This window comes from Passer domesticus, chromosome 3 (genome assembly GCF_036417665.1).
Source record: "Passer domesticus isolate bPasDom1 chromosome 3, bPasDom1.hap1, whole genome shotgun sequence".
NCBI lineage: Eukaryota > Metazoa > Chordata > Aves > Passeriformes > Passeridae > Passer > Passer domesticus.
In genome coordinates this window covers 70850158-70867044 of record NC_087476.1, presented here as the reverse complement: position 1 = coordinate 70867044, position 16887 = coordinate 70850158, and the positions used below count along the sequence as shown (strand labels likewise).

At 40.3% G+C, this 16887-nt stretch overlaps 1 protein-coding gene across 6 annotated transcripts in view; it reads right to left on the bottom strand.

Annotated features, from left to right (window-relative positions):
• The window catches only part of PCNX2 (pecanex 2), a 151393-nt gene that overhangs the window by 27260 nt on the left and 107246 nt on the right, over window positions 1–16887 (bottom strand). For all 6 annotated transcript variants that reach the window (XR_010358915.1, XM_064413825.1, XM_064413826.1 and 3 more), the window contains 3 exons: window positions 13319–13377; window positions 10747–10962; window positions 76–329 (listed from right to left, as the gene is read on the bottom strand). Coding sequence is in view for 5 of the 6 variants with exons in the window: in XM_064413825.1 (XP_064269895.1) it covers window positions 76–329; window positions 10747–10962; window positions 13319–13377 (529 nt within the window). In the remaining variant the exon portion in view is untranslated. The remainder of the gene's footprint in view (window positions 1–75; window positions 330–10746; window positions 10963–13318; window positions 13378–16887) is intronic.

The window sequence follows — 16887 nt, the reverse complement described above, 5'->3', positions numbered from 1 at the left end:
TTTCTTCTATAGACCAACAGCATCGTGTTTGACAAACCCGCCTAGGAGCAAAGTGCACTCAACCAAAGAGTTTACCTTGATATAGTATCTGATAAGGATTCTGCGCAGGTCGAACACTTGCAGCATGGTGGCAGCGTTGTTGTCAATGATGCTGTATCCCTCCAGGATGTACTGGGTGCGCGTGATCTCCCACGTCAGCCAGCGCAGGTTAAAGGCTGCATTGCAGGACAGCAGGTGAGGCAAGTGCCCGGGCTTACAACAGCAGCAGCCTTCGTTGTCTTCATCTCCTTCTGTTATAGCTTCCACCTCTCTCTGCTGGCAGTATGTCCCTTGGCAGCGAGAAAGAGAGAGTGTGCTGCCAGTTATTGGGAGAGGAGGAACAAAGGACGCCTTGCAAGTTCACATCCAAAGTATGTTTGAAGGTTGTATGCACTTAGAAAAATCTGAAAGAATGAGCTACAGCAACAAACTCGATGTAAGCCACGTGCAGCAGCAAATAAAGGGCTGTACATTACTCATTTACTACTATCACCTATAAAGCCAAAAGGGCCTGATCTAGCGTCCTAGTTCTAATGGGTTCTGTGCTGAGCTAAACTAGAGACCACAGTTTCTGCCTCCACAAAAACTCACCAAAAAGCAATTCTAAAGAGTCTTGCTCCATAAGGCACATTAAGCAAATTGATCCAAGTCTCAGTCTGCAAACTCAACTAACATACTGGACCCAAAGAAAGATTTTAGTGTGTCAGAGCACTTGTAAAATTTGGGTTTTAGCAAACTATCTTGGAAAGCAGGTTCCAAAAATAACATCTACTGGGTTGTTCTCTCTCCCACTGGAGTAAAAGCTACTCTGGATCAAACATCTCTAATGAACAGCACTAGTGGCAGTACATCACAAGAACAGAACAGCTTTCTAATTAGTCTATTACACAGGCTTTAGATCAAAGTAGAGCAAATTTTTCTATAAAGGATATATTACCTCAAAAAAAAGTCATGAGGCAGCTGCAGATGCAGTAATGCAGTCTCTGCATTTTCAGCCTGTGCTGTGATCACTAGATGGTCAAGCTGAGCCCTTGTGGATTTGAAATCCATGAATATAGTTTCTATACTATGTAGGGCACTACTAATAAAAACTGAGGCAGATGCCCATGTCCCCCCCCCCCCCCCCAGTACTCTCAAAATAAGTAAGTTTTTCTTGATCTATGCTTCTTTTTAAAATTTACTCTCCCTAGGCTGTTGCAGAACTTACTCCCCACTGAGTTTGTACATAAACCATCTTTCAAGGGCATCTCCTGTGATGCAAGTTACACATCTTGCACAGGCCTTCTGCCAGAGGTTCAGCATCACCCCACAGACTGCTGACTTCATCAACTTCTAAACAGACTCGACAGGAGAGGAAGATGTGAGACTGCACTGCAGTTCAACATCTCCCTCCTCACCAGGACCAACAGACCTGTTGTGTCACTGTAAATGGGAGAAGAATTTGGCTGTGTTCATCACCTGAACATTCAGCCAGGAAAGAACACAGTGCCAGCTTCAATTCCCTGCAGTCTGCAGGAGAGCCTGGAGCAGGGCAGCATCCCAAAGGCCTTTCTGTGGAGCATGATGACAAATTCTGTGCCCTCAAATATCTGTTCCAGTCCCATCACAACTCTCTGTGACCTTCAGTTTGTATCAACAGAAATAGCATCTAGAATATCCCTTTCTCCTCACTAAGAAAAACCTTTCAAGACACAGCAAAATATTCTAAAGTATGGGTGATCATGTCTTTTTTTGCCTGTGCATCTGCTAAAATGTGTGCAGCAAGCAAAACATACAAGTAAAAAAGAATAGAAAAATCCAAAGAAAATGTGTGAGAAAAAACAGGATCAGAGCCCTCAGAGATGGAGGGAAAAGATCCAGTATATTCCAGTGTTTTCTGTTCAGTTTGCCACGTATGAAAATTTGCACTGTGAACCCAGTGTTGCTCACACACTGATATGCATTCCTCCTTAGACTTTGGGGGTATACAATATGAAAATTAATTAAAAGTCTTCAGGTCATCCAAATATAAACATCTTGCCTTTCAACACTGCCAAGTACAAAACATGACCTATTAGGCTGACATTTCCAGTTGGACTGGACATGAACTGGACTGCTTCTGCTTCATATTTCACAGATTTCTACATGAATTAACACTAACTGCTCGACAGCAAAAAAACGAAAACTGCTCTAGGTCAGCAGATGCTTCTGTGAAATCAAGTCAGAAGACATTGTACTCAAACTGAAGGAGGGAAAATATTGCTTGAAAAGAGTAAAACAAATGCTCCATGCTGGTGCTGTTACTATTAATGTTACATTTATTTCCAAAAGTTTAAAGATCTTTCAGTACTACACTGAATTTAAGAGAAGATACATCTTCATCCCAGGTGCAAAATTAAGTATTGCCAAAAGTTTGCAAGTGATGGAGAATGAAAAATACAATGAACAATTATTCCCGATCCCTCTACAAAAACAGGATTTAAAGATGCCTTTTTCCAGTCTATGTAACTATTTGTATTTTTTTTTTAATCTTTTGGTATGGAAATATCAAATTTTATTTCTGTGGAAGGCTTTACTCTCTCTACTACCTCTTTCAACAAATACTGAATATTATTACTGCAGTTTCTGTAACTACGAGTTTTCTTAGGGGATATATTTTGTAAAATACAGGGCCAAGGAGGCTGGTAAGGCAAAGAAAAGGTGAATTCAAGAGACCCTCAATGTTTAAAGGAAACTGTCATCACATGCATAACAAACAGAAGATGATGCCAGAACATTATTTGCATGCTTAGCTAATTCTACAGGTTAAAATGCCTCCAAGTTGTCTTTGCTGGGCAATTTTAATCAGCCAGAGTTAAAATTATACTACAGGGGGTGCAATCAATGCTGAACTCGAGGAGCAAGAGTCATTCTAAGAGGAACTGTGTTACTACAAAAGGTATGTGAAACAACCAAAGGAGTTCATGTGGTCGTTTTATGGATTTATTCCAAAGAATGAAATCAGGGGTGTGCTCTTCAACATCTGGCAAACATACACTTGATTAACAAAAGATGCTTGATGGACTTGGGCACTACCACCTTGGGGATTTGGTGTCTTCACTGCTTGCAGAGCCTCTGGAGTGTCCCTCTTCAGTCTAAAGGTGTAACCCGAGCCATGGCCAGTGCTCTGACACAAGACCAACTCCTCATTCCTGCTGATTAGAATTTCCAAAAAACATCTAGTAAAAGGACTCAAGTCCACAAAGACAATGCTCAGGCTTGATGCTCAAATACATGTTGGTTCCTTCCTAATTCTTGCAGTCAGTTCTAGAACACCTGCCAGTAATTTCCTCTCATCTTTAATGGAGCCTTGCTTTAGTCCTTAGTGCACTGGCTGGACTTCAATGACAGATTGGCATTTTACTGTAAAATTTCATTTACCTGTGCATACATCAATCCTTTTTGGTTCCTTACTCCAGACATCAGTTCCACAGAGACTATGTGCATGTGCTCAGCTTTACAGCAGTCGAACCAGAAGGGAGAGGACATAGTAAATGAAGTCAAGCATTTGTGTCTGTCTTTTACAGAAGGCTGGCCCTGGACTTTTTTGTATGTGCTATAAGCTGATGATTTAAATGACAATTTTTATATTGCTTCTCAAAAAATTAGCAAGTTCAAGCAACTCTGAGAGAATTATTCATAAAACCAAAGAACAGGGAAGAGAACATGCACTTCACTTCTGCAATATAATTAAGTGTAGTACGATTAAATATTAAAATACAGGAAAATGTTATCACTAATAATTAGTCCTTTCAAAATCTGAGGAAAAAATATTTTTTTACTTTTTTTTGTGCAGTAGAAGGAAAATAATCTCATGCACTTCATTCAAGTTTAGTCATTCACTCTGACCCTTGCTAGTATAGATGTGACCAATTCATTTGTAAGATATCTAACACTGGAGGGTTGCCAAAAGTCCATCAAGGTAAAAAAAATGTGCCAGCTGAACAAAGCAAGATCAGCCTGTGGGAGCTTAGGAGAAAGCCAGGGTGAGTACATGGAGCTCTTTGTATTTTCCTGACACATCAGGATTTGAGGACAGACTTGTGCTCTGCCAGAATGATTTGACCTACATGGAAATGAGAAAACTGAAACTGAAGACTAATCTCGCTTGAAAAGGATAAAATACACCTAACTGAATGATCACCCAGCCTTCTAGAATTAAAGGCTGAAACCACAGCATGTTTTTGAACTCAATTTTGAGAACTCAGGGTGTGAAAAGCATTTTCCAAGATCTGAGAGGCCAGAAAGAAGAATACATTACACAACCACATACTAGAAGTATTCTAGGATCAGTTTTCATTTCCATAAAACACTTCAGTTTTACAACACACCCAGAACAGCAACTAATCATTGTGGCTGAAGGTAGCAACAGCTTGACCACTGAGGATTGCTGACAAAGAAGCAACCAGGGTGCAAATCTACACAGAAAGGGCTCATGCCCAGAATAACTCCTTTCCTAAGCCATGCAGAGGTCTCCCCACAGACGACTCCAGAAAAACAGCTGGTTGCCCACCATTTGTTTGGCACAACCAAGCACAAGAATGTCTTACCAATAAATGCATTACAGCAGAATTATGTAGCTCTGCTTCAACAAGCTTATGCTGCAAATCCAAGTATTCCCAAATTCTGATGGATAAGGCTCCTTCTCAACCAGCATTTTTTTTCTGCTCAGGATAGCAGTTTACCAAGCAGTAAGTTATCACACAAAAAAACCCACAGTGAGCATAATTACAGCCATTGGAAGGCCATCCTCTACTGAAACACACATCAGATGTGGTTCTAGAAACACAAAAACCCAAATACCTCAAAGAGGAGTGAACTGAGCTCAAAAATGGAAAGTCATGAGCCTCAGAGTTAGACACATTCTGGAAACTTGCAACTTTTTTGGCTCCTTCCTGTTCTTTTGCTTGTGGAACTGGGATAAAGAACAGTAATTTATAGGTTCTGATAGTCTCAGTTTGTTTCAAAGAAAAATTTCAGGACATAAAAGACAGTATCAATTCCTCAAGGAACATCAAGGCTGTTAGGTATAAAACTGTGGTTTGGCTTTCAGCTGCTTCAAGTGCTTGTATGTCTGAAAAACAATCTGGTTTTCAAACCAGATCAGTTGCTACGATTACAGGCATCCCCTCTCCTCAGAAACCTTTCCTTTTCTTGGCCCATAGAGGCACACTAAGAAAGGCCACATGGAGGTAGCATTCTCCAAAGATGTTTGTTGTTAAACTTGCAGCTATGAAATACCACAAAAACTTCTTGTGTCACATCTTCTGCACTGCAATGCAAGAGGCAATATTTTGGTTTTGGCAAAGATATTTTCCCAATGAAAAGGCTGCACTATATTTAACATTTTCCTTCTTTTCAGAAGTCTTCTCCAGTGCACCCATAAATGCACATAAAATTATGAAAGGAAGAAAAAGGGAAAAAAGACATAAAATATTTATTCTAGTATGTGCTACAGAAACTCTTCTAAGCTTATTTGAAATTTATAGACAGCTTCCATTGTTGGAGCATCATTGTACACATAGAAAGGCCTATACATCACAGATTTTGTGCATTTAACATAAAGTATCCTCTTCCCTGTTTCATGATATTCTTCCCAACTAAATCACCAAGATTAAAGAAACCCCTTTGCATATTTTCTGTCCACGTTCCTAGTATTTCCAAGAATTGTGTCTCTCAGTTTTTGTTCTTTCCCACAAACTGCATTTTTAGTTTTTAACCTTCTCCCCCAAAGGATGCGTCAAAAAATGGTGTTTTTCTCTGAATTCTGTAATTTATCAAAACCTTTTAATGTACTGGTACATACATTGAATATACCTCAAGTGTGGTCTCAGAAAAAACATGAACATGGGCACTTTTATTTTCCAACAGCAAGAAGTGATTTGTAAAAACATAAAAGTTGCAACCACTCTTTAAATAAAGAATTATTCTTCCTAGTGCTACAGAGCATTCAGAAACAAAAATCAAACACAAATAAATATACTTTACACTGGTAATGCACTTGCTACTGTAATAAAACTATGCACACATGCTGCAGAAATGAGCAACTGTCCTTATTAGACATCAGTACTGTGCCTAGAGCACACAGCCTGCACTGGCTGCTTGCCTACACCATTTTTGTGTGGGAAATAAGCACAGAGAACCCCATGGGCAACCCCATCCTGCTGCCACAGCTGCCTGCCACTGTGTACAACTACATCTGTGTCTGCTCCATGCTTCGTGCCTTGATCCATCTAATGAAGTTCCAAGTGAAGCATGAATATTGCACGTGCAACACACAGTAACAAAAAAAAATCACAGCAGAGATTTAGAAGTTCATTAAAAGACTGAAGAATACAGTGCAGGAGTTAGAAAACAGGTCCTGAAGATTTCAGCAACACCATCAGTATGTAGTTTCTACATATGTAATGCTAAATGAATATTCCCCAAAAGACACTCTGTAGACACACAGACTAAACAGGAAAACATTTTAAACCTCCCTTGTTCTATAGGGAACTTGTGAGAGGGAAGTATTTTGACATTGTTTCTGCTTGTTCCCTGACTGTGGGTTTTTCCCATCTCTTCATTTCAAATTAAATGATATGTTATGTATTTCTTCTGGCAGGCTGCTTTTAGCATTCTGCTGTGGTCTAACACACCCAGCAGAGTTAAGTTACTGAAGGGCTCAATTCCCCCACACCACTGTGCAGCTCTTTGGAAGTGTTCCCCTAGTTTCAGCTCATTTCTACCTTCTCTTTGCTGTCCACAAAGGAAGAGCTGGGCATTTCCTGTCAATGTCTGGAGGTCTTGAGCCTCCCCTCTGCTTTTTACTCAGGATGAATGACACAATGGAGGCACACCCCCTCTCTGTCCATAGAATAGGAGAGTGAAAAACTAATTCATCCAAGGTATTTATTGAAAACAGGACTAAAGACAGATGAAAGGAATCCCAGATTTGCTGACTCTCTTCTTTCAGTCTGCTCAGTCTGTACCTTCTTAGGCTGCCTGCAGGCATTAGGTTGGGTTTGTTTTCTCATTTAAAAGCTGAGACAAATGCTTCTATTACAAATAGTTAGAAAGGCATCTGGATCAGTCACTCACAATGCCAAACCTCAATCAGGATGGACTGCAAACTGAGCGGGCAGCAAGTACCTCCTGCTACATTTAAATTCAGAAGGCTCTGTGACCCCTTCTTAGGGCACTACCAGCACTGCCTGCGCAGCCTTTCAGCCAAGAAGCACGCGTAGGAAAATCCAGAGCTCCACAATGCAAATATTGCTTTTGGTTTAGTCACAAACATAAAACAGTCACAGAGAACACTGTTGTGATTCACCCATTTCCAAAGCAAACACAGATTCCCTGTTTAAGGAACAGCAGATTTTTGGGGCCCTCAATTAAAATTACTTGTTTAAAACTGAAATGAAGCAGCCAAAGCTCAGAAATTACAGATTACAAATTCCTCCTCTAGCCCTTTTCTCCCCCTTGTGGGAAACCATTCTGTACAATGAAAGGAATTAGGGTCCCCTGAAAAAAACAGTGCATGACCAGACAACTAAAAATAGGAATGTAGGATGCCCAAAGCAGTGTCTGGTGCTTAATAACTGCCACTTGACTTTGTAAACCATCAGCTTCTTCCAGGGCCGTTCCATACACTCTTTCACTTCTACAGAAAAAAATTCCTACTGTATTCAGTATTCTGGCTGTATTTACCAGCCTTTTGCAAGATTTGAAATGGGGAACAATGTGCCCAGTCCACACAGGAGATGTCTCTTGGTGCTGCTTGACAGAAGCCTGCTCTACCTTCCTGCCCCTGCAGGCAGCAATCTGTTCAAGGGAAGGAGCAAAGAATGCCTTCCAAGGCAGAATTTCAGTCTCAGCTTTTACACAACCTCCTTGGAACAGCCTTGGTCCATCCCCTTATGAACTTCTGCATTCAGGTCAGCCCCTCTGGCTCCTTTTACTCGGACTAGTGCCTGAGTGCCTGGGCACCGCTGTGGCCTGCAACCCCACCAGAGCAGCCCAGCTCCTTGCTGGCAGAAGGACCAAACCACGTACAGGAAGGGCAGAATTCTGCAGCATAGTTTATCTAAAGCACACCAGCCCTCATGGGTTACCTGGAGACACAAACAACCCTCTGGGGGCAGCACATCACCCCAGGAACTCTCCACTGGGCACACAGCAGGTTATCTGCTCACTTTGATGTCCATGAAGCTTTTGTTGTAGTTTGCATCAGATCCAGGCATCCTTATCTGGCTTGTGCTTGGTTCCCCTGTGGGCTCCTCTGCTTCTCCAAGTCCATCCTTAAGCAGGCTTGTAATTTGTGTGATTTGTCCGGCCCTCATTCCACACAGTCCACTAGGGTTTAGCACTCACAGGGCACAGCAAATGCTACATGTTTGAGCTGGTTTTACCTCAGGTAATTTCCTTTATTCAACCCTACACAGCTTCTCTATTCCAGGACAAACAACGGAATAGCAACACACACACTCCCAGTTTCTGTTCCCATAACAACTCCTCTACCACTCACTCTGAAGACCAGAGAAAACTTCCTTACATACCATGTCTGTGAGGACACAAAACCACAAATTTTGTCTTATTCTTGAAACAGGATTATCCAGTAGGTTCAGAGAAGAGAGATAGTCCATTTTTCTCCTACTTCCTACTACCTCCTCCTCTAGTATTGAGCAGTCTCTTCCCCTAGTGATAATCTGAGGGTGAGGAGGCATAGGGGACTAGATTTGTACTGAGGATGAGATAATCTAGGTGAAACCACCATTTCCCCACCCCTCTCCACCTCCAGTAACTGGCATTACTTTCCAGTTCAGTTTGCTGCTGCTCTCTTGGTCCAGGCCCATCCAAGATTCGGGTAAGAAAGAGGTGCTGCTTTGCAGGATGCCAGTCTCTCCCTGAGGAGTGGAAAAAAGACTAGGAAAAAGGATATTCCTCTTGAGAGCTCAGCTGGCTCTCAATAGCAGTCTTTGAAAGACATGTGAGGCTGTGGGGCTCAGCCCCAGCTGAATTTAAAGACCTGTTGCAGCTGGCAGACAGTCTGGATCTATTCACAAAGTAAAACAGTATTAACTGCAGTTAATTAATACTGAACAGCATTAGGCAAAGTGCATGGAAAGGTCAATTTTCAGACACATTTAATTACTTAAACTGTGATTTTAGGGAACATAGAGATACCTCGACAGGTGGCACACTGCAATTTTTGAGCTCTGCTCCCAGATGCAAATGCCAAACCGCCTTGCTGGCTGTGAATGATCCTGGCTCAATGTCAAAGAACGTCTTCCTAAACCACTTTGCAACAAAACTATCCAGTTGTTCCCCATTCAACATCCAGTTCATTATGCCTGTCTGCTAGGCCCTGATCTTTTTATCCAGCTCCCACATGGCTTGAGCATCCTCTCACATGGTTTCATCTGCTTCCAACATTTACTTAACTTCTACTGCCTGGCGATGGTGATGATAGAGAGGGACCCCCAGTAAGGGGCAACTGCACAAGCAAGAAGAAAAATCACCTCACAAGACTCCTGTAATTTAAGTAGGAAGGAGATTCCTTTCTTCTGTTTGTTTCAAATCCCACATTGAACTATTTTAACACAAAAAGATTTTCAGCAACGATAAATTTTGGAAGTTAGACTACAAGTACCTATCCCTGACACAGCCACACCACTGCTCACCTTGGGGACACCGAAGGAGAAGATGAATACAAGAATACTTGCACAGATCTCTTGGAAGTTGAAGCAAGCCTAAGAAGCACATGTACAAGACCATGTATTCCTCAACAATCATCATAAACAACAAGAAATTATAAGGCTGATAAATTATTTTTCTTCCTTTACAGTTGTTTTTCCTCACAACTTGCATTTGTTCTGAATAGGCATCTCATGAGGTACTACAATACCAAGCTGTTTCAGGCAATTACTGTTTCCTTTCCACATAAGTTTGCTGAGGACACAAGAGTGTTATCTTCATCCCCACTGCACAGGAAGGAAAGTGAACATAAAGCATTCACCACAACCTGTTCTATATCCTACATGGAGTCTGTCACAGAGTCAAGACTTGAGCCCACACATGTTATTTCCTAGTCTAATCCTCCCACACTTAAGAGCATTCAAAGAGCCCGGCTGTCACTTATTTTCTCACACTCAACCTTGTTGAAAAGTCACCTTGATTATACTCTGATTATACTCTGCTGTTCTAGTGTGACAGAGACCATCTCAGCACTGGCTTCTTATATGGTTTGACACAGGATATTTTCCATGGAATGAGTCTTATTTTGGTTTTGGTTCTTTTGTTTGTTTGTTTCCCAAAGACAAGGTTTTTTGAAATTTTTCTTAAAATTTTGAAAAATTTTAAGAACAACTCCAATTTTCATAGTTATGGAGGAAAATAAATAATATGAAAACATAACTAAGCATTACTCAAAAGATCTGTGAACCAAGCAAACCACTCAACAAGCCTTCTTGCTGAAAGAAAGTATCTTATGATACTGCAGAATATGGCTCCAAATTTATTAACATCTACATTTCAAAACAACATCTATACAACAATACAAAGAAGTACCAAGCTTTCAGACAGACAAGCATCTGTAGAAAGAGAAAGGTCCTCAAACCCTATGTCCTACTGTAGAGTTGTGATAGATTAAAAAGACAGACAGGATTTATTGCTGGTTTTGTTGCTATTGAAATCATCGTGGATCCTTACCTCGAAATTCAAGCCCTCTGAGCTGAAAGGTGACAAGGCCATTTCCAATTTCGATCAAGTGCACAAAGGCATTTAAATAATCCGATGCCAGAATAAAACAGTCTCCTGTGTTGTAGTTTCCCCAGCGGCCCAGGATCAAATCTCCACAAAGAGACTCCTGCAGAGATCTTGTCAAATGCTCATAAAAAATGGAGTTGAGATTATTGTCATCATTTCCTACAACCAGAGCAGCACATATTTGTTAAAAAAAAATTATACAAAGCCATTCTGCATTAAATTTTATGTTCTTTTTCATTCCTACTTAAATCTGCTTCCTCTAGCTAGACGATATCTTCCTGATACTTTACACAATCTACTTTTTTAGGTAGCCCTTCAAAGAATCAGGTTAATATGAGCAATATTGTAAATAAAAGATCACATTAGTGATAACACATATTTCAGACTCAATCAAACAACCTCCATGATTTACAACTGTAAGAAGTTCTTCGCTCCACTAAAAGTCTCTGCAATGCTAAGTTAATGTCTATATACTATTCTTAATGTAAATAAACAAAAAATCATTATTACTTCAGTACATGTAGTTAAATTTAAATGTTTTTTAAGAGATTTTCAATACTTTGGTCACACAGATACCAATAATTTTGTTGGGATTTTTTTCTTCTAGTCCTCCAGGAATTTTTCAAGGCTTTGTCCATGAAGAACCTGTTGTTACTTAAGATGAGGATACTCATTTTAAAACAGTTTACTGAGTATATCCTGGTAAGCATGAAACATGCATCACCAGAATTGCTACCAATTTAAAAGGAGTTCAATTACACATGGCTTGGACCAAATGCCCAGGTGGACAACACCCCATCACAGTCTAGAAGTGTAATCTCTTAAAGGTCTGTGGCCTTTAACCGGATGAGAAGGAGCACTTTATGATGGTGATTTGTGAAAGGGACTGAACTCTTCACAAATGCTATCATGGTGCCATACAATCCAACACAGTATTGCCCTCTGCTTGTACTCTTTTACACAATATATGCTTGACATGAAAACTGCTTCTCTCTTCTGTAATGTATCAGAGTCCCACCTTTAATACTCTTAAAATGCTGGTGCACAAATACATGTACAAACCAACCTCTTGTAGGTGTATTTGTATGCATGTGAGTGTATGTGGATATGGACATACAGGCACTCATGCATTTTTATGTTTGTGCATATTTAGGAGGAGATCTAACATGGAGGAGAAAAAAGCCCAGAAGATGAGGCTTGCAGAGGCTATAGCTTCTCCTACAAATTGTTCCTTGACACCAGAGGAGGAGAGGGCTTGCAACTACACTGCTTTTTGTGCCTGTGGCCATTACGCACCCAGCCTTGGTATGTTTGTCCATGTGTGCCCATGTCCACGCAGACACGCTCACCTGTGCACCTTCTGGAGTGTATTTGGTCAAAATTTAAGCAAGTCATAAAATGAGTCTTTTAAGCAAGTACACAAAATGAATGCTTTTCTTGTGCTACAGGGTATAAAATATAATTCACTTATTAGCGTACGTAATAATGTTAAAGGTCACTGCTATCAGATGGAAAAATGGCCTTAGGAAAAATCTTAACTCCCTGCCTTAAATGATAAATAATTAAAAACCACCATTCATGCTTCAAACTATGGACTCCTTGGTTCAATTTCTGCTTAAAACCATGTATTTGTTCATGTTACTGATGTAATGGATAAGGACAAAAAGGATGGGGGGGGTGGGTAAACCAGCAATAATTAAAATGTAAATGTCTAACTTCACGATACAACCTCTGCTGTCTCAGTGGCAAGATAAAATCTGCCACACAACACTAAAGTGGAAGAACACATCCATGAAACCTTGGTCTCTCTCACTGGGATGAGATTTTGGCATGAGACACTGGTATCAGTTCCCCCCAAAAAGTGCTCTGTCCCACCAGGCACTGAAGAGTGCCAGCTGATGTACCACACCTCTGTGTCCACTGATGCGCCAAAACTGCTCTCACTTCCCAATCTCAGAAGAACTACTCAGTGTGGCCTGGGAAGTTGCTTTGCATGGCCATGGATTGGTGCTCATTTAATGCACTGATACTCAGCAGAGCAGCCCATCAGCTCTCCTACTTCTTCCTCTTGCAAGTTTTCCAACTTCTCTTCTTCCCCTCTCAAAAAGGTTTCTCTCCCGGGAAGAGGAGATACCTGTCAGCCCAAACTGCTCAGTGGTAGAGGCACCACTAACTTGCTGCTTTTTTCCCAAAACCATTCGCTACCCACAGCTGACCTCTGAGTCTAGCTAGGGTGCCTGCTGCATATTCCATAAAAACACCATGTTATGATTAACCAGGCAATTAATTGGCAGCCCAGCAGCTCTCTGTCTGATCAACTACACATAACTGAGGAGTAATTTACTCATCAGGTCACACGACTCAAACTGGTGCTCTGCTACATTTAAAGTGCTTTGGTTTATACACACACCATTCAAACCCTTTGCATATCTTCAGCTTTCCCAGCAAAGCCTCACCAGTGTAAATATATGACATTTTGCATATCAAGCAAGACACCCAAACTTCCAAGCCATACCTGCATCCTTTTCGATCTGAATTGCCAGTCTGGTGTTGGAATGGTCTGACCTTTTGGTGCTGGAAATAAAGACATGTTTACAGACAAGTCTTTTTTTTAAATAAACTATTCTCACAATAAACATTTTTTTCCTTTAACACATCTCCATTTTGTGTTTATATAATTAGGCAGTTCACACAAATCCATTCATCAGGCATACATAGTTATTTCAGGTCAGTACTGCTATTGATATTATAGCTTATCAGCACACTCTTTCTGCCCATTTTCCTTCTTGTGGGGAACAGTCTGTTCATAATTTGGCATATGATACAACTATGTACTTCAATAATTGAACTGGCTCCAGAAAGAGACAGATGCCACCAAAACAGTGAATAGAAAGAGTATTTTATCAGTCTTTCTTTCCTTCTAGGCCTTAAGGGAAACTCAAGGAGTTTTTTTTGGGTGAAAACATTTCTGTGGGTGTTTACCATCCACAGAAAAACAATAGAAAAATACTTTACTTAGTTTCATATTTAGCTAGGGAGCACCAGGAGAGTCCCTGGTCATTCTTATTGCTTGAAAAAGAATAAATTAGAGGGCCTTAGCTCATACAGGCACTAACCCTGTCACCCTTATGAATGGCACATTTCCTATTCAGTATTTTCACTGTAGCAGTGGAATATAAACAACACAGGAAAAATGATTACAAAAGAGAAAGCAACTAAAAAGGTAGATTGGATTGAACTTTTATTACTAACTGTAACAAAAGACACTATTAAAGTCAGAAAATAAGGAATGAGTAAATCACTGTGGGCCAGCATGTGTTAAACAGAAGAGAATGATTGTTGTGGTGAGTAGGGATATTCAACACCAAGTCCAAAGCATCTCCCAAGCACCCAAGGGTCCTTGGGATAAAAGTGGAACTCTGGCTAATAAAAATGTTATAGTAAACATCAATTTCCCTGAAATACTGCTCTGGCATGAGTATTATAAGGATTTCAGGACACTTCATTAAAAATATTGCCTCAAAAGTTTTGCCCTCAATCACTAGCCTTAACAGAAGAGCTATCTATCAACTATGTAAATATGATCTCTGATTCCTTGGCAAATGAGATTAAAGCAAAACCAGGAAAAGGCCCAAACAACAGTCAGCATGAGGTCACGTGTGACAGTGACAAGGACCTTGTGTACAAACGCCTTCAAACACAGGGGAAAAGAGCTACAATTTCCTGGCATGGGATCCAAGGGAGACACCCAGGTGTGTCCCTGCAGTTCACATGGTGTCCTTGGTGGAACTGCAGTGACACTGGCATGGCTGGGTGGCACTGGCCGGGGTCTGGCTCATGGTGTGGGGAGCACAGGGCCCAGAGGAGGTTTTGAACAGGCTGGGGATTGGCCAGTCAACCTCCACAGCCCAAATTTAACTACTCACTGTGAAAACTGCAGACGTGCCCCAAGGAACATGGCACCAAAGAGGGGTCCCTTCTAAGGGAGGTTTTCAAACAGCTTAAATAACACTGGAAAAGGATGGTATAAAGATAATGTTGTCTTTGAAACACAGCAGAGACTCAGTAGCGGTTTCCAGGATTTTGTGTGTAAGTTCATGCTGAATCCAACAGGGAGAAGGATGCCACTGACATGTTACAAAGTCTTTTCATCCACTCCCCACAGCCTTCCCAAAAAAGTTGTGGAAAACCGACCAATAGAAAAATTACACACGGGTTTCCACATAGGAGACAAGAGAGGAACAGATTTGCTTTATTTCTGCTTCCTACCAAAAGCAAGTGGTTTGTTTTCCTTAAAAAGGCACATTCTCTACCTTGCAAAAATAAGAAAATAAGAGTCTTAATTAAAATTATTTGTAATTAATATATTATCTACATAGATTAACTTTTTATTGGAGGTATTATTTATCTTCCTGCTTCTGGTTGGCTCAGCTCATTGCAACTGCAATTATCATTTCCTATTCAACAGAACATGGCACTGGGGGGAAGTGCCTTCTAAGCAGTTCAGAATATAAAGAACCATTTTACTTTAAAAAGGTTGTCAGAATTCTTTCATCCTGATATATATCCACCTGCATATGCAAGAGTAAGCATAAATATTAGGTTGTGGAATTCAATCAATTTTCTATTCTCAGCAGAGAAGCACTGCTGATTCCAAATGCATATGTTTTAAGATTATGAGATGCTTTATTAACTTTCAGTGCCTCTGAAATCATTGTGGTAGTTTAAGGTAAAAGTTAATACTATTCTTTACCCCAGTTTCATACCATTTCTGTTGTGGAGGCTTATTGAGACCCATAATATCGACCAATACTTCAGAAAATTCTAAACCATAAAAAACAGGAATCCTTTTGCCCAGCATGCAGCTCTGGGTCTATTTCTTTCCCCACCCCCACTTATTTTTTCTTTTGACAGAAAGATGCATGAAACAATCAGGGAAAATCACAAATGCTTTGGGACACTACAATTCAGATGATGCAGCCTGACAGGGAAAAAGGGAAGGAAGTAGAACAGCTCTCACAAACATAAAAACCCAAACAAAATAAAACAGAACCAGGCTCCATTAAGGCTTTGTTTGAGCAGCTAAAACATGAGCCCTGGGACATGAGACAAGAATTTACCTTTTCAGACACAGCTAGAACTCAAATCTTTATACAGCTATTATGAGGTATAATTTTATTTCGTTTTTTTAAGACCAAGGGTAATATAGACAGTTTATAAAGCAAACTTCAGTGCTGAAATTCAGCTTAGTTGAATAAATGCTGTCCCATAATCAATTCTAGGTTTTAAAAGTATTCTACAATTATTAGTAACCAAAGCTGTGTTTGTATCTTCTTGAAAGCAATGGGAATTTGAATTGGATTAAACTATAATCCACTACACCTAACAATCAAACCAGCAACACATTTACTTCTCAACCAGGACCTCTCACTGTGAACTTTTGGGATTAGTAGGTGATTTGGGCTTTCCTCCAGTGGCCTCTTACTTTATATTTGGTTGTTACCACTCATCCAATGTGATAATTAGCTCAGTAATTGAATTTCTTCCTGAATTGCATTATTCTATTCAAACCGAGCAGAGTTCCTCCAGCAATTACCCTAGAGAAAAAGTGATTGTGTTGGACTGTCTTCAGCTGAGTCTTCAGCAATTTCAAAGTCAACATCCTGCTTAGTTCCTGAAATATCTATCTCATGCTCTTTCAATTCCCCATTTACATGGACACCAAGATAACCCACTGGCTTGTGTAGAACTGTTCATGTCTTAAAATGATTGCTTCCTTTTGCAAAAAATTTAGGTCACTTCCTCTATTCTCTTTCCCAAACATGCTGCCCAGAAAGATTTTCTTCTCCCACCTAGTTTCCCAATTTCCTTATAAAGATAGAAAAAAGGCTGAGGGAGATCAAGGCAGTCTGGGGAAAATACAGAGTATATTGAGAATCAGGTAAATTGAGGAAAATAAATAAATCATTGCTGATTCAATGATGCTTAATAAATCATTATTTCCAGAAGATCAAAATGAAATTCCAGCTGTTCTATCTGCCCTCCTGCTGCTGAGTTTTCCTCCAAAACAAAAATTCAAGATTT